Consider the following 18,995-nt stretch of genomic DNA (forward strand, 5'->3'; position numbering starts at 1 on the left):
TAAAGAGAACATAAATGAAGCAGGAGTAAGGCAGCAAAAGAGAAAGGAAAGTTGCAACTGACTTTAGAAAATTACTTTAGAAAGGGAAAAAGTACATAGACTGCCTATACTGAACATGAAGAAGACAGCTGGAGTAAGCAGCTAAGAAGACTTTAGGAAAATTTCAGGTAATAGAAGTAATTTTTATGGAAAGGCAAACACAAGCAGAAATGGGAGACAAATCTTGACAGTTTGTAACTTGAGAGAGTGGTAAAAGCAGAGCAACCTCCTCTGTTAAATGAGTCACAGGTCAGTATTGCAAGTATTGAAAACTTTTAGAAAACTTGAGAGAAAAAGTAATTTAAAAAAAAGACATTTATTTTGCAAAGTCAAAAGAATGGAAACAGTGACACTGAAATAACTGCATGACCTCAAACAAATCAGGTCTTTTTCCTGAGTGCTGTAAAACTTAACTATGAGTATCTTGTCAGCTCTTAGGCAGTATCACTAATGTCTGTGATTCTTAACAACTGAAATAAATTTAACCATTCAATGCAAAACAATAGATCAAAATACATTAGAAAACCCTCAATTTATTTCAAACCTTATGGTTAATAAAGATATATTACTTTAACAATTAATTATTATTTAAACCAAGGGTGCCCTGTTGTGGTGATTGAATTAGTCAGGAAGGCCCACAGCCAAAAATGATCCATATATGATTTTAGTTATTTTTCTAAAACCAGCAGTGCCACTGAATAAGTCAAACACAGGCCAGCTTTCCTACTGTGAGTCCAAGCTGTTAGGGAAGCAGCAAAGGTAAAAGCTCCCCAGTTCTTCCAAGGTGCAGCACATGCAGACACAGCACAGCCTTGTTCAGACAAAGATGCAGGGATCTGCAGGGGCACATGGAGAGAAGTTTGGGTTCTCGAGATGGCTGTGACTTGCATGTCACCTTTCAGCTGGGTTATTGAGGTGTCCCTAAGGTACAGATTGCAGGAAGTGTGCAGAGCTCCCTGGGGAATGGTACAGGGTGAACGAAAGGTTTTATGGCCATGAGGACTTAATAAATAGCACCCAGCCCAGTTTTCTTACCACATGGCTTTGCCTTCTGACCACAAAGTAGGTTCAGAAAAGGATGTAGCTCTTTGTAGTTGGTATATGAGCCATGTGCATCACCACTAGCTCACTGCACTTCAAAAAAAGCAGGTTATGCTGTTATCATTTGTCAAAGCAAACTATGAGAAAGCAGGAACATCATGGCTTATACAGGTTCAAGAACTTAATTTGTCTAACACCCCTCATCAATCTCCAGCCAGCTGTGCTTTCTGAGCACCTGCAAATGACAGTGCATTTATTTTTATTTTGCTACACCCAGAAGAATGCACAAAAGATTGCTGTGTTATAACTCAATAATTTCAAAATATCTGTTACAGCAACATCTGGCTCCCTGTGCAACTTTCCTCAACAGTCAATCTTCAATGCAGTCTCCATCTCTGCCACTCACTCAACTAGCTGCCACTGCCTTATTCATCTACCTGAAAATACCTTCCAACAGGAAAAGAACTGCCACTCTGCCCATCCACACATTGTGCTCAGAATGTCAGCTCAGATACATCACAAAATGCAGCACTGCATTCACTGAAGTGTAGCAAATGTGTGAGATTAATTATGGGTAATACATGCATCATCTGTGTACATAAAACCTGTACATAAAGCTATTCTTCACACAGATTGCAACATACCAGACCTGCTGCATGTGCTAAAAAATCAGCTCCACATACTTTCTACAAAAATATTATTTGCTAATTCACCATGTACATTCACCATTTGTTAATTCATTCATGTACTATTTGATCAAAACTGAAAGTGAACAAAGAAAGTAGAAAATACTTAAAGCAATTCAATACCATGGTGCTTTCTTAACTGAACTTCCCACCCTTCCCTATGCAATCTTCCAAACTGGAGCTACAAATTCTTCCAAGAGATGTTCCTCCACCTCACTACAGGCGCACTTCCCTGGGGAAAAATATCTCGGATTTTGTTACACACCAGCAGGTCACAGGAACAGTCACAAGATGGCAGCAGAGAATTAAAGATGTCTGATACCTTGTTTTTGGAGTTATACGATTTAGTTAATGTTGATTTACACTATAAACACTGAGATTTTTTAGCAGTGCCCAAACAATTTTCTCTTTGGCGCTAAATTTAATAAATATTTTATAGAAGCCTCGTTAAATATTTAGTTTACATTTTCCTAAAGAATTTCAGGCCTTTCTTTAAAAATCTGCTTACTTTTTGATTTTCTCAAAGAGAAGTTGTTGTTCTTATAAGCAGAAAAGCACACAAAATTTATATCCACGTGAGAATTAGAGAATTGGTGATAATTCAACTCCTGGCAAGAACTCTTTATTAGCAGCTATGTAGATCTAAGTAAACATTGGAAAAAAACTACAGTGCAGTGAAAGATGCATTTTTAAAACTCAAAGAGTTTCTCATAAATAACTTACACATCATTAAAACAGAGTAGTGAACAAAGTTCTGAGTTGAAGGCCTCTAAGATCAACAGAGAGCCAAGAAAAGCCATAATTCAAAGGGATAGATCCTACCTCAGGTGTGTGCAGCCCCAGGAGTACATTTACCTAATCTAAATGTCTCCCATAATTTGTGCTGTCTGCTTATTTTCCCCCCATAAAGAGCCAAGCCACAGGTGGAATGGCAGACTACCCAGGGCATATTTTTCTCCTTCTTCACATTTTCCCCTGAGGTGGCTTTAACAGACCCATCTCACAGTGGCTCTGCCAGGGGTGTGTCAGTGCCACCAGCTGCACACAGCTGTGTTCTGGAGCCTCTTGGTTTGGCCATGCAGTCATTCTTTGTTAACCTAGCTATGGCAAGTCTCTAGAATACAAAATATAATTAATTGCTGATTGTTTCCTCAGTTCACAATGCTTTGTATTATTACTGAAAATGTTAATCACTTAATTCCAACAGAGATTGTGGGCTTTGTACCATTATTAGAGGTATGCAGATTCAATAGACACTATGTCACTAATGTTTCCCAAATACCCATATAATCCACACAGACTCAGACTCAATGGAATTTCTTCATCACACACATCATCAGTCCCTGCACATTTTTCACCTCCAAAATGGCTTAAGCTCACAACTGATAAACAAGGAAGATGTGAGTGACCCATAAGCAATCTTCCCTTTCTGATGTCCTGGTCCTGCCTCCAGTGAGGTCCAGGTTACAGCAGCAGTGTGAGGCACAGACCAGTCAGCATCACCAACCAGCGAGACAGGAATGATCTCAGCCAGCCTGAAACACTGCTGAGCCAATTCTGCCAAAGCTGCAAAAGGGAGTGAAAGCAGAATACAGCAGAATCATGGGATGTGCCAGAGCTACTCCACTACCTGACCCAGCCCATCCACAGGAGTGCAACCACAGAAAGGCAGCACCCAGCCACCTGGGGGCCTCTTCTGGTTTTAAGTGGTGAATTCTTTTCTGCTACTGGTAATTGCTCATTGTGTAGTTCTAAAAAGACCTGTCACACTGAAATGCACAAAATCTGTGCGTGTTTTGGATAAACAGATAAGCCCAGCCACAGCTGGGGGGATTTCTCCTTACCATGAGGCACTATCCAGTCTCCAGCAGCCCATCTTCAATCTCAATTGTTTTCTTCTGAGGAAAGAGCAAGAAATCCTGACGCATATGAGGCTGGAATAAAAAGTGGTTGTATAGGCAGATTTTTCTAACTCTCATCAGTTAAATTTGATTCATGTCCAAAAAAGTGAAAATTAATTCTTATGACAGAACTGGATCTTTGCCAATTCAATTCTGGATATTATGACTTCATTTCCTATTTGAAGCTGTTGAGCAGCATACCTATATGCTATTAAAAGAGCTTTTCTTTATCCCCATTTTGATCCAATTTCATTTGGGGAGATATTCTGAATGCTTTTAGCAGGGTGGGGGTTTATTTATGTGTGTGTGTGTGTATATATATATATATATATATATATATATATATATGCATTTATTTCTGACGGGCATGATTACACAATCGCTAGATGACAAAGTGAGCCCTTGCTATCCTTTTGCTGAGTGTTTATCCAACACTGACATGAATGATCTTATATATTTCCTTTTGTTAATTTATTGTAGCTATATGACTCTATGAATAATGCAAAAGTAAAATTTTGTGGGGCCTATATACTTTAAATCCAAGCTTAAGTTAATTAAAAGATTTTAAAACTGCTATTATTTTCAAGAATAACTAAAAGTCATTTTACTTTGGGTAATTCATGTAACCCTTCATTTGCCTGTTATATCTGCAAGCTTCACATCTATCTTGTACTCAGAAAGAAAACCTTCTGGCTTGTAAAAAGCACCTTGCCCTTCCCTTTTGTTTCTTGAACAAACTAGCAAAATGTGTTATCATAGCAACTGCTTTTTTACCTCTCACAGCTGTATTCTTCATTTCCTCGTAGTTTACTCCTTTTTCATTGTTATCACTTGATTTGTATTTATTATAATCACCTGTTCAGACAGGAAAATTCTTGGAACAAAATTTTGTTGTGCTTTAGTTGTGGAGATGATGCAGTGAATTTATATGACTACATACACAACTATAGCCATCATGCAAAGGAAATCCAGATGTAAACCAAAGCTATGCTATTTCCCTTCCTTTTTTATTTCCTATTTGAGGATTTCAGAGGTTTCACAGATACAACACTCATTATGCACATCACACACAAATACACACACCTCACCCCATGGCAGCAGGGTTGGAACTAGATGATCTTTAAGATCCCTTCCAACCCAAATTGTTCTATGATTCTGTGTTCCAGGATCAAGCACCACAGCTCTGGTAAAAGGTGGCACATGTAGTAGTATCCTCATTTATACATAGGGGGAAAATGCTATAATGATTCCACATCTGGAATAAAGAAAGAAACATGCTCATTCCTTATGCCTTAATGATACACTGTTGTATTTTTCTTCTATTTTAAATGGTCATTGTGAGTCTTCTACTGCAGAAAAATCCGTTATTAGCCCCTCTGGCTGGGAAGCAGAGATGTTTTTAATTTGTATCCAAATTGATGAGATGGCTTTTTACTAAAATACTCTACTTTTTGTTCCACACATTTAATTTCTAGTTGGACTCAAATGTCAAGAAATTGATCCTTGGCAAACTAAGCTTTCCACTACGTAATATCATTTCCTCATCGAACTAATTACTTCATCATCTCATTGCTTTTAAAGTAATTGGGGACTCATATATCCATATTCTTTATGCAAATTAAAATTAATACCTATCTTTAACAAATGGGAAAACTGCCTTGTTCGAGTAGTTCCCAATCTGGAAATTCATTTCCCACAAGAGACAAAGTCCAGTTGTTAACCCACACCTAAATTTAAGTTCCAACTTTTAAACCTGGGTATCTAAAATGACCCTCTACAACGCAGATCTAAAATTTTAAATACAAATGGCTCCATTGCAAAACTGCTTGCCACCCCCAGCTGCCTCTAACCCAGCAGGACACAGCGCTCTCACGTTCTCAGCACTGAGTTATCTGCTCAATGATCCCTGAAAGCCCATTGAAACTGGGCTTTGCTGCACAGAAAGAGCTGGCCCAGGATCAGGGTATTCCTTAGCTCTGCAGAACAGAAGGCTTCTAGCACAACAGTGTTTGAGCAGCCATTGCAAACAAATGGGAGGGTGCTCCTCTCTCCCAGGACACCAGTTATTTTCCAGAGTGAAACACGCAGCTCCTGGCTGTGCCTGCTGGACACTGGGGTGCTCATCATGTGGCTGATTCTGCCAGGCATTAAATGTGCTCACTCAAGTTGGGCTAGAGGTCTGAAAAGTCCACAATACTGTTCAGGCAAAGTAAAGTTTGGCTGCTGAAGATCTGAGCAAAACGTGTTTTAAAAAACAAGATGTGTCCTGGAGGCACTGCAGAAAAAAGAAGGGTGATTTGACATCATGAGTAATCTGAAGTCACAGCCTCAGAAATCAAGAGCATGCTGTAGTTAGGAAAGAGTAAATAAGAAGGCACAGTAGTTCTGTGAACATCATTAACTTTTTTTCTGCCAGTTCTCAGGTATCTCTTAGTCCATATCAGGGACTCCAATTTAAATGTACACTAGTGCTCTGTGGATAATCAGAAGGTGTACTTTATATATTACCACAAAGTGTGCTGCTTTCAATTAAGATGATAGCTTTGCATTCATCCAAGGGGCAGCACTCAAGCATTGAACTGTTCTTATTTCAATTTATAAATCTCCTGATTTCATTTCAAACAATCTCACTTAAGGAAACGGGAGAATGATTGTTATGGATTGTGAAATATAGGAGTACTGGGAGGGAACTGAATGTACCAGTTGGGAATATAAAAACGAGGGAATGAGTCATATAACTTCCAGTCATTCGGAAAGGGTCATCCTGACTGGGCAGGGCTACAATTATTAAAATTTATGTATCAAGCATTTTATTCCTGGGTTGAATGAATAAATGATCTTCTAGCAGACCATAACGATCCTAAATGACCTGTTAGGAATGCTGCGATAAAGGTTCTGTCAGCAATTAAATTATAGGGATTTATAATACAGAACTAAAATAGTGCACCCTGGTCACTAAAATAACTCCAGAGTCAGACTTTGGATCAAGTTACCACAACCAAGCAACTGACTAATGCCCACAAAAATATCCATATCCATGGGAGTCATCTTTGTGCAGGCTGGCTGGATAATTGCACGTCTAGGCTTGTTTTCACCAACACCTCCATGGGATATTGGGTACTTGGTCAGGGAAACACACATCTCTGTGTGCAGGTGCTCTAAATAAACATTAACATCAATGCATATTGCTGCAAGTTTTTTAGGCCAGAACAAGCCATTAGAATGTAAAGAAGCATATATTCATAAACCTGACATAGAAGTAAATCCTGCTAACTCAAATATTGTTAGAACTTTAAATGTAATAGTGTTTAGATACATAATTTACATTACTTTTACCTAGTCATCTGCCTGTGTTTGAAAATGTGATCTCATTTTCCAAAAATGAATATATTTCATTTTGCTTCAATTAAATTGCTAGATATTTTTAACCTTTTCCTGAACCAGTAGGGTGAGGGGCCTCTTGAATCTGCTTTCTAGAGGGACCGCTTTGGAAGTTTCCTCCCAGATTTGCCCTAAACCAGGACAAATGGTTTCCCCAAGACATATGTTCTGGTATTCCAATGTGAACTCAGCAACTGACAAATAGAATCTCAAGTTTTACACTTGACGGCTCTCCAGGAGTTCTGTTAACTCAAAATGTGACTCTGGGGCGTATAAATTGTGAGAATTACAGAATCTCACAACAAAAATAATTTGAAAATGGAAAGGAAAAAATATGTTTAGTTACAGTTGTGCTAGTTGATTGAAATATAGGGCAGGTAGGGTTACTCTGAAGGAATATTAAGCATTTTCAGTGTCAAGTGCCTTTCTTTATGATCTGTCAGTGCTGAAACAACAATCCCAATACATTCCACTGGATCTTGTTACTCATCAAGGTAGAGCAATTCCAACTCCTGCAGTTCCAAATGATAATTGGACTTGTAAGGAGCCTGCCAAATTAAAATTGCCTGCTTAAAATATAAAACTTGAGCAAAAAAAAGACAGGAGATTTTGAGTTCAGTTGATGATGTGTTCTTATCTCATCAGGCTACTACAGAGGGCTTTGGCACATATGAAATCATTCCCTTGATGCTCTCACCATGCTGTTGATAGACACAATTTGATATATTGATGGATATACTTTGTAAATGTATCAAAACTCTATACCTTCACACTAACATTTAAAAAAAAAATCATACAGACTATATTAGTGTTACTGAAATTCATTTAGAGTTGAATTTGATCCAAATTCTGTTCTCACATTTGGCAACTGAACTGTAAGAGTTAATAACAAAACCAATAAATAAAGCAAAAGCTTATCTAAAGGGATGATTATTATTAAAAAAACACAACACTGAAGCGCTTCCTGAAAGAGAATAGCTGATCTTTATGTTAAAAAAATACTTAAAATTGACCTTGATTTTAGCTCCTAAAGCTGACCTTGATTTCAGTATTTCATTATCATATATATGTAAAGAAACATTTGTGTGTCTATATATGTAAAAAACAATGTGTGTTCATGAAGAACAGTTCTGTAGAAAGTTTCTCACCCTTCTTATATGGATCAAGTGGATCAAGTGGATTAAGTGTACCTATGCTAGCATTGTTTAAATAACAAATAATAATTAAACAATAAAACATTTATTCTTTCAAACTTTGAATATTTCAAAACCAGTCCTGACCTCATGAACACTGCATGAGTACAGTAAAGGTCATGACTTTATTTTGAACTTACAATGACTGAATATTTAGTCTAAAAGCCATTCATCCTATATTTATAAGCAATACATTTCCTTTACTATGCATGCTACAGTTCATGGTTTTCACATGCAAGTATAATTACAAAAGAAATGATGATTTTTCACACATAGAAATCTAAGCTTAGTGTCCCAGAACCTCTTAATTGATTCAGTTAGTCCTACAGGAGGCACAATGTTTGTGAAGAACACACGGGCCCTGGTGGGATGCATCAATGAGTGGTGAGAGAGCTGGCAGACACTGAAGTGACGCCATTCATGATCATCTTTGAAAGGTCATGGAGATCAGGAGAGGTGGCTGAGGACTGCAAGAAAGCAAATGTCACCCTGGTCTTCAAAAGGGACAAGAAGGAGGACCCAAGGAAGTACTGTCCAGTCAGCATGACCTCTGTCCCTGGAAAGGTAATGGAGTGTCTCATTCTGGAGGCCATCTCTTCTCATGGATGACAGGAAGGAGATCAGCAGTAGTCAGCCTGGATTCATTGAAATAAATCATGTTTAGCCAACCAGATTGCCTTTTATGGGGAAACCTGGAGGAATAAGGGGAGAGCAGCAGATATTGTCTACTCTGACTTCAGCAAGGCTTTCAACACTGTCTCCCACAACCTCCTCATAGGGTCAGGAATTGTGGACTGGATGAGTGGACAGTGAGGTGAATTGGGACCTGGCTGAACAGCAGATCCCACAGGTTTGTAGTCAGGGGCACAGGATCTAGTTGGAGGCCTGTCACAAGGGGTGTGCCCCAGGGTTCAACACTGGCCTTAGGATTGTTTAACTTCTTCATCAGTGACTGGAATGAAGGTCCAGCTGCCTCCTCAGCAGGTTCACTGACAACACAAAGCTGGGAGGAGCTTTGGGCTGGTCCCCTGAGTGCTGTGCAGCCCTTCAGAAGGCCCTGGGCAGGGTGGAGAGATGGGCAGAAAGGAACCATCTGGAATTCAACAGAGGCAAGTTCAGGGTCCTTAACTGGAAAAGAATGAACCTGGGCAGCAGCACCAGCTGGGGGCTGACCTGCTGGAGACCCCAGCTCTGCAGAGGACCTGGGCGTCCTGCTGGACAGCAAGCTGTCCCTGAGCCAGGAGTGTGCCCTGGGGGCCAATAGGGCCAATGGTGCCCTGGGGTGCATCATGGAGAACATTGCCAGCAGGGAGGGATGGGATCCTGCCCCTCTACCCAGCCCTATTGAAGCCACATCTGCAGTGCTGTGTCCAGTTCTGGGCTCCTCAGCACAGGAGCTCATGGAGCTCAGGGAGCACACCCAGCAGTGGGCAATGAAGATGATGAAGGGACATGAGCATCTGTCTCATGAGAAAAGGCAGAGGGAGCTGGGCCTGTTCAGACTTGAGAAGAGAAAACTGGGAGGGGACCTCATGCATGTCTGTCAGTGTGTGAAGGGAGGGTGGCAGGAGGATGGAGCCAGGCTCTGCTCAGTGCTGCCAAGCAATAGGAAAAGCAGCAGTGGGCAGAAACTGAGGCCCATGTAGTTACAGCTGAGCATGAGGAGGAATTTCTGCACTGTGCAGGTGACCTTGCACTGGAACAGGTTGTCCAGAGAGGTTCTGGAGTCTCCCACACTGGAGATATTCAAGAAGTGTCTGGAAACAGCACTGTGCCACATTCTCTGGGATGGCCCTCCTTGAGAAGGGAGGCTGGACCAGATGACCCACTGTGGTCCCTCCCAGTCTTACATATTCTGTGATTCTGTGATTTTTACTGCCTAAAGTCAGAAAACACCTTTATGTTCAACTCTAACACATTTGAATTCTCTTCTGAGTAGAGATGTTTCCCAGAAGCAAGAGACTTAAGATCTAGAGATCTCACAACTTAATTTTAGGCACAGAGCTTGTACATGTGTATATTTATACATATATGCATTTCTATACCTATATATCTTCTTATACTATCATAACAGAAATGCTCTTGCTGAATTGAGATCTTCAACTTGTTAAAATCAATAGGACCATTTACAACAAACCTTATTGCTAACAGTTCTTATAACAGGGATTTCCATCTCCACTCAGGTTTGGCATGACTGAAAACTCATTGTAAATTCAGTCATAAAATCCTGGACACTCTAAATTTGGGATTTAATCTCTGCTCCCTGGACCTGAAAAATATGAAGAAATGGTAGACTGAAACTTATACATTAGAAAACCCATTTTTAGAGGCAACATTTTTTCTGACACCTAAACAAAACACCAGCCAATTTCTGTAGGATACTGGAAGTTTCATTCAGGAAACTCATGTTTAGGTGCTGAGACCCTATTTGCCAGGTGCTCTCCTCAATTCTTGGCTACCATTTTTCCATCTGCATTTTCTCCACCGATTTCCTCCCACCTAGTCCTCTCATACTTCATGTCTGGCTTAGCTTTCCTGAGGAAGCAGCTGGGGATGGAGTCAAAGGCAGCTGCACTTATATTTTATAACACTTAAAACTCTCTTGTCATGTATAGAGCCATCTTTGAATGCCATGCAGCTACAGGCGCATAATGTGAGAAAAAGAGAAAAGATTACAAAACCTTTTTTCCAGCATCTCAGGGTGAAGGTTGTGATAAAAGTAACTTGGAATTGAAAAATCTTTGTGCTACTCTACTTTCAAATTTTACTTTACTTTGAACTTCGTGGAGAAATGCCTCATCATAGAGTTCAGTGATTCTGATGTTGAAAAGACATTTGTTGCTCTTCTTACATAAAAACTGTCAGTGGTTCAGATGTTTGCACTCCAGCAGAGGCAGCAGTTTAAGTATTAGTTGTGGCATCTAAAACAAGATATAAAACCTGAAGAAATCTTGGAACTGAGAAATGCAGATCAGGTCATGGGCAGGAAAGCACTGTCTCTGATGATCACCAAAAAAGTATTGCCTTGATAAAAAAAAAATCATAAAATTTGAAAGAAAAATAAATATAAAAATATTACACTGGGAAACTCTTAGAAGTCTTAAAAATAAAATAATTTTATCAATTTTATTTTTAAGATAACGTGAGCATGCATTTAAAAATCTGTAATGCTGAACTAACTTTCTGCAACTCTTCCCTTCAGTCCTGCTTGAACAATGGTCCCACAGGATGAAATGTCATATAAAAGCATCTCTATTTCCCCCAAAATTTCAAGGATGGCAGGTGTGGACAATCATGATGCCACTGGAAAGCACCATTGATTTTTAACTGTGCAGTAGCTCTCGTGCTACTGCAGTATATAATGAGGTATCCAGAGCAAACAAACAATGGAAATGTACCAGTGAGAAGTCAAACTTGACTTTCAGGTACTGTAGTATTGCATAACATGATTTGTCCTTTCATTATTCAAGGACATGCTGATGTTGAGTAATGCCTTTAGCTTACCTAGGAGTCAACTTAATCTTTTGCCTACAACATAGTAACAAATATGGTAAACCTTAGCATTGTAATTTTCTATTGAGATTTTTTTAAAAAGTGATACAGCGTATGAAAATTGCTTATACAGACTATTTTTCATATGTGAGGATTATCCCATGCAAAATTAATGTGCTGCTTAGATGTTGAAGATAAAATGGAAGAAAAAGTCTTTATGGGATTTTTCCCCTGTGGGCGTAAACAGATATTTTTAACTTCAGCTACCAAACACAACTGACTGAGACAGAATTAGATTATATTTCCAACCAATACTTTTGTACCTTACAAATATATGACAGCTGCAACTCTGAAAGATTTAGAACTAAGTTTGTTAATATCAGTTGTTGCTAAGAGATGCACTGTCTTTAGTAGAAAAATGAATACGCACTCACATAATAAATAGATAGATGAACCAAAAGTCACAAACTCAACACAAAATAAATTTTATATTACAAAAGGGGCTAAAAATATTTGATTGTGGAAATAAATCAGCATTATTGCGCTTAGAATTCAACATTAATTTTGTTAACTAACCTCCTCAGAGAAAGTGTGCACACCAATGACACTTTTAAAAATGAAAAATTATTCATAATCACATTCAAGATCACAATTCAAGATAATTCTTGCAGGAGACTCAAGAAACTAAATCATTAAACCATACATTTTTACTATGTAGTCTGTTTTGAATGCTATTGCAAAGTCTAAAGAAGTTTGGGCCCCACTAGCAAAAAGCTTACAATGGAAAGAAACAAGATGTTTTGACGTAGTTATGAGTATTGCAGTTACTTGTAACTGTTTCATATTGCACTGCTATTATCATCATTTTAACACCTGTCTCTTCTTTATTGTTACTTAATGTATTCTTTTTTTCACTTAACTCTGCTTGGGGCAGTACACTGAGTTTCTCTAGACTTCGTTCACATTTCCTAACCTATGTCCGCAATTTACCTCTCATATGAAATATAATTATGGTGATAGATCTTTTTTCCATGTTTCTATTACTACCTAAAAAGAAGATCTTAGTTTACTTCTTTCTAACACACATCACTGATATATCGTCTTTCTTAAGAGGGCTGAGTTGGTGGGCGTGAATGACATAGATCTGACAAGACAAGGTCTGAAAAGACAACAAAGTTCTGCCAGCAAAAAGCACTTACAAAAAAAATTATTATGCATTTTCCAAGTCTTCTTAGTGACCTTTTGTTGTGGCTTTTGGGGGAAAAATCCACTACAAAAGAGGAGGAATTTTAAACCATGTAAAATGTTCTTCAGAGTAAAAGAACTCTCCTCAGTCAGAGAGAGTAATGAGTACTCAGGGACTAAAGCACAGCTGAGCTGGATACACTATAAAAGTTTTAATACTTAACAGTGCCAGAAAAACTTTTCTGATATCAAATTGGTAAAAATCCCTCTCTGATGATTATGTATAAGATGCTTTTTTTGTAGTTTAAGCATTAGTCTACTGTATGTATGGAAAATTTAGGGCAAAAAATTAAGTAGCTTGTGCAAAGCAAGCCCCAAAGATCAAAAGAGCTGGCATTCCTACTAAAATTTAAGTAGCCCTTACTTCTCAGTCTGTATTCACTATCCTAGTGTTTTTTGCTGTTCTATGAATGAAACTGGGTTTTTCTCCTGGGAGACAGTCATTGTTTTGAAACAATCCTCCCTCTCCTCCCCACCTGCTAATTATCTCTTGGGGAAAAAGGTGGAACTGCAGCTGTAGGAACATTGACACGGCTGTGTCTTGTTCTAAGAAAATCGTTTCAGGAAAAAGATTCATGAACAGTGCTGCAGAGTCACTCCATAGTGTGTCTCAAAGCAGAGAAGCTTTGGAAGGCAAAAAAAAAAATCAGCTTTTCCTGCCCAAACAGCAGATGGTTCCAGATAATTCCCAACAGCAGATATCATAATTAACCACTATTTCCTATATGAGCATTGCTAGCGTTTCTCACCAAGCAACTTTTCTCCTCTGCCTTGACTAGTTCAAGGCCTCAAATACCTAAACACTGCATTTTGCTGCAGTTGGGTTGACCTTCCAGAAATGGCTGCTGTGCAAAAATATCACATGTAATATTTGGAATACACGTATTTGCAAGTGAAAAAGAACATATTAATCATCCAGCAAATTAGGTTTATAAACTGTATGTAAAAACAGAAAAGAAAAAGCAGGAAGACTCCCTGGGTAGAAACTCAAGGATATGTGCTCAAAGTGCTTTTGAAGTGTGACAAGTAGAGTGAATTCTTAGCTGAACCATACTGCAGTCATAATATCATCGTGCCTTCAGCTGAATTACTTCAAGCAGAAAACTGAAGATCTTGTATGTGAAGCAAGATTGTCTTGGGTCAACCCCTGACAAAAAAGTATGTGCTGTCACAACTGGTGCCAGCAACGCATTAGATAGCTTCTCAGTGGGCCTGAATAAGATGTTAGATGATGCTTGATGCTGCAAGCACCTTCTTTTTGGAAAGACTGACACAAGGTTCTGACAATTTGTTGTCCTTAAATATCATGCAATGCATCTTATGGTTGGATAAAAGTTTATACAGTTGGAAGGAGAGAAGCAGAACAGCTCTCAGGGCATCATGAAACTTTGCATAGACTGCACCAGCCCTTCAGGTGAGAGAATTTTTCAGGTTTTTTTGAAACTTTTGTTCTTTATCCTATTTTTCCAACTGCTTTTTACATCTAAAGAGAAACTCCAGACTGAAAATGTGTAGTATAGTAGCTATTACTGATAGCTCCCGCTCTGATGCTCTTATTACACAGTATCACTGTCTGCAAGAAGCACTCCCCTGTCTGAAAACACAAGATTTGGATTTGGATACAAAAATTGGATTGAATACAAAATTGGCTTGGATACAAAATTTTGATTGAAAATACAATATTTGGCTTGAAATGCCAGATTTGGGGCATTTACAACTACTAATGGCAATGGGAATGGGCATATCCAGTCTATCCAAAGACCAAAATGCTCTTTGAGACAACTGTACAATTAAGTTAGAGTTATAGATGAAGACTACTATGGCCTTCCAAAGAAAGAATAAAGCATTCTTTGTTTTCCCAGGGTGAATGGCTAAATATTAAGCTGACAGAATCTGGCCTGTGAATATGTGATAAGAACAACAGAACTGAATGTGAAGGAGATCTCGTACTTGAAATTCAGGCCAGGTATTTTGTCCTTGTGCCCACGTGAATTCCCTTGCAAACAAGTGCTTCACTGTTACTTGAGCTGCCTGCTGCTCATACTCGCCTTTGTGTGTAAATTACAAACAGCCTGTGGCAGGAACAATTATTTTTCATTAGGACGGTGTCTAGCGAGCCTCATCACCGCCAGTACCACGCTGCCAGGACGAATGGCATTTCCAGCACTTTACGAACCACGCGATTTCAGGCCCTTTGTTCGGGCTGGTGGGGCTCGCTGAGCTTTGCGGGCTGTCCGAGCGCTGCGGGGCGCGGGGAGCTCCGGGCGAGCCGGGCGGGGCAGGGCAGGGCAGGGCAGGCCCGGCAGCCGCGTCTCCGCCAGGGCCGGGGCAGCGCGGGGCTGTGACCTCAGGCGACCGGCCCGGGCCAACTCGTGCCCTGCAGTTCACCGAAGCCCTGTTGGCTTTAAAGTTAATAATTCACCACTCGCTTTCCATTTTTGAACAAGGTCTTTATTTGCGTGGTTCAAGGTTTAATCACTTTGTTAGCCACCGGTTTGAGCTGCTGTCCCACGGCCCGCGGGGAGGGGAGGGGGGCGTGAAACCGTGATTGTCATACGCGTTTTACGAAAAATGGCGGAGGCCCCACTGATTCCGGCCCCCGACACAAACCCGCTGCCTTCCATCGCAGCACACTCAGAGCCGCGGGAGCCTCGGGGCGGGGCAGCGCGAGGCGCCGGGCCAGGGCCCGTTCCCTGAGGGGTTAACGGCGGCAAGATGGCGGCGCGCCGGCCCGCCCCTCTCCGCCCCCTGCGCGCGGGGCAGTGGCGCGCGGCCGGGCCCGCGGCTGTCGCGCGGTGATGAGTCACCGGCAGGCGCGCGGCGCGGGGGCGGCGGGCGCGCAGCGGGCGGCGAATATGGCCGGCGTTGCCGACGCCGCCGCCGCGCCGGGCAGCGGCGGGGAAGGGCGGCAGGACAGCGGCCGCGGGGAGCCGAAAACTCTCTGGGGGAGCAGCGAGCCGCGGCCGCCCCCCGCCGGCCCGGGGCAGCCGTCCCCGCAGCAGCGAACGGAGACGTTGGGCTTCTACGAGAGCGACCGGGGCAGGAAGAAGAAGCGGAGCCTCTCGGGTGAGGGGCGGCGGCGGCGGGGCCAGCGGGCTCCTCCTCGCGGCAGAGGGGGCCCCGGGACAGGGTGGCCCGCACCGGGTACCTGGGTGGCCGTGGCGGCGTTGCCCAGGGCGGGCGGCTCTTGGTTCGCCCGTGCGAACTTGGGCGATCGACTTGAAAAGTGCGCCGGGAGCGGCGGGCGGCCCGGGGGAGCTCTCCCTCAGCCCTGCCCGTGGGGTCGCTCCGTGAGGCGGGGTGCGCCTGGCCGGCCGTGTCCCGGTCCCCGTACGGGTGTTGGGGTGCGGAGCGCGGGCGGACGGGTCCCCGTGCCCTGTCTCGCAGTTTGTCAGCCGCTGCTGCTCGGGAGGGGTGCGAGCCCCACGGGCCCCTGGAGGGGTGCTGTGCCCCAAGGTGGGACTCCGGCTGTCGGGCTCGGTACCTGCCCGGTGCAGCGGGCGCGGTGCGTGCCTGAAGCGAGAGGGGCCACTCAGAGCGCTCCCCGGGCCCCTGGAGGGGTGCTGTGCCCCAAGGTGGGACTCCCCTGTCGGGCTCGGTACCTGCCCGGCTGCTGCCTGGAGCGAGCGGGGCCGCTCGGAGCGCTCCCCGCGGGCCCAGAGGCTGCGGGCTCGCTCGAGTTTCTTGTTGAAGTGCTAGAAATGTGTGGTCGTCTTACCAGGTCTTGTTACACGCTCACAGCTGTGACTACAGTGGTGTTTGCCTGTGCTGCTGGCATTGACGATGCTGTTAGAACTTTGAAGTTGTACGCAGATTATTAAAAGTTATTTAAAGTAAATTAAATTTGCCAGCTGGGGATTTATAAGGAAAAATAAGGGGAAATGTCATGGCCTTGGTTATCAGTATGAAGCTATATTTACATTCAGACTTCAACGGGTTATTTCAGGTACCTACTAAGTAACTTTTTAAAATACCCCTGCCGTTTTTGTAAAAACCATCAGTCATCATGTCAGGATTAATTTGATGTTGTAAATTATTTTAAGGCTATAAATAACTATATTGCTACTGTATTCTTGAATGATTGGCTTGCTTAAAATCTGGAAAGTGCTTGAAGTGTAAAACTTTCAAGGCTTTTTCAGTCTTGGCTTGAATGTGATAACACAGATCTTATAAAAAAAAAAAGAAAATAAAATAATGGGAATAAGGATTTAACTTTAATAATGTGTCAGTAATTGAATGCTTTCCTTTGAGTTTGATGGGTGCAGTGTCTGTTTCTGATGTGTTAGATCATCAGACATGCAGCATCATTGACTGCAGTTCTGTGGTGCTGATGAACACTACAGAATGTAAAGGTGATGTAATTTTCATAGTTGTAAAGGAATTAGCTTGATTGCAGTAGTGTGAATTGCTTTGAGGTGAAAAAAAAGAATGATCAAGATACATACCCATGTGCCTGAAAAACAACTGAACAAATAACTTTATAAAAAGAGGATTGTTACTGGAGGTGCTGGAGAATACTTTACTATGTCCATGCAATTGATTTGAAATTTTAAAATAGTTAAAAACCTTCAGTGCTCTTTGATGTTTATGGCAAGAAAACATAAGAACAGGCTTCTTGATTGAGCAACTAAAAATTCCAACCCGTCTAAGGGTAGCAATACGTTAGTACTGTAAAGAGTTGATTAGAGGAGAAGAAAACTTTTTAAAATGTATATTTTCTTGATTAATTGGCATAATTATGGAAGAAGTGTGTATTTAGGATTGACAGGAGTGAAGTGAGCCTGGAACTGCTGTAGTTAGGATTAAATTAATGATTATAGAGTAGAAACTTACTGAAGTGCAGTACATTTCACATTTCCTCAACTTTTCCTCTCCTTTCTGGTTAATGGTTATCCTTTGTGCAGCTATGCATTGAAGTATAACTTAGCTAAATCACTGTCTTCTCACCTTGAAGGAATTTGTGTCTTTTGTGTTTTTTGAAGATGCTTATGCTCTCCTGTCCTGAGGTGTGGAGGTAAATGAGCGTACTGTAAGCATTAAGAGTATGAATCTGTCTGAACAGATTAAACTGGGACCACAGTCTAAAACTTTGACTGCAAAAGAGGGGAATTTGAAGTAGGGAAGGAATTTGAAGTGGGAGGTAGAGTTTACTTTTAAAAGAAAATGTTGCTTGATGCTTTGATAGCAGAATTAAGCTGGTTTTGGAATGATTTATTACTTTGTTGTGCCGTGGTGTCTCACGCTGTTCTTTTGGTTACTGTGTTTTTCCTACACGGTCAGCCCTGATCTGTTTCACAACTGGCACAGAGCTGAGGCTGCTGCTGGGTGGCAGGAAGGGCTCAGGAGGGAGGTGGCTGTGACTGACTGTGTGCTCTGGTGCATCCCTGGCACTGCAGAGGGGACTTTGCAGTCACACTCTGGAGCTTGTGTATTGATCAGGCTCGGCCAGGAGGATTGATTATCCCTCAATATCTAGGGCATGAAAGTCTAAGGGGTTGGAAACTTAAAATAGTTTGGTTTTCAGTGATAGACCTCTAAAATACTTTGTGTTAGGTAAGAAGGGGTGGGAACAAATAGCTCATTAGCTAAATTCTTAGAATATCTGAAGTTGGCAGGGACTCATAAATTACCCCATGGTACTCACCCACATGCATATATTTACTATGCAGGAAACTTCAGTTGTTTGACATTGGTCTATCTTTAACTTAGAGAAGGTTGGTTATTTAAGGTGGAAGAAAATACACCTGGGCATTTAACAGAGTTATTATTTGGTGTGCTTATACATGCCTGGTTTTACTTTCAAGTTTTTAAACGTTGCAGAATTGGCATAACCAAAAAAGTTAAAAGTGATAGTGTTAGAAAGGGAGACTCCAGAAAACAAGTTTACAGGAGGTCTGAGCAGTGATTTCACAGATTGAACTTTGTTTGAGACTTCACATGTAAATATTAGTTTATTATTACCCATTAAGCAACATGTTGTTTTGTTTGTTTTTAAATGCCTTTAAGGCTTTGAGTGG

The 18,995-nt window shown here is 41.4% G+C and overlaps 1 protein-coding gene across 2 annotated transcripts in view; it reads left to right on the forward strand.

The window, feature by feature from the left end:
• Positions 1 to 15,833: 15,833 nt before the first annotated feature.
• TAPT1 (transmembrane anterior posterior transformation 1) overlaps positions 15,834 to 18,995 on the forward strand; it is a 49,247-nt gene continuing 46,085 nt past the window's right edge. For both annotated transcript variants that reach the window (XM_054295804.1, XM_054295805.1), the window contains exon 1: positions 15,834 to 16,044. In XM_054295804.1, coding sequence (XP_054151779.1) covers positions 15,834 to 16,044 — 211 coding nt within the window. The remainder of the gene's footprint in view (positions 16,045 to 18,995) is intronic.

Source organism: Melozone crissalis, unplaced genomic scaffold (genome assembly GCF_028551555.1).
Source record: "Melozone crissalis strain CALT ecotype California unplaced genomic scaffold, PUWL_Pcris_2 ptg000006l_1, whole genome shotgun sequence".
Classification (NCBI taxonomy): Eukaryota; Metazoa; Chordata; class Aves; order Passeriformes; family Passerellidae; genus Melozone; species Melozone crissalis.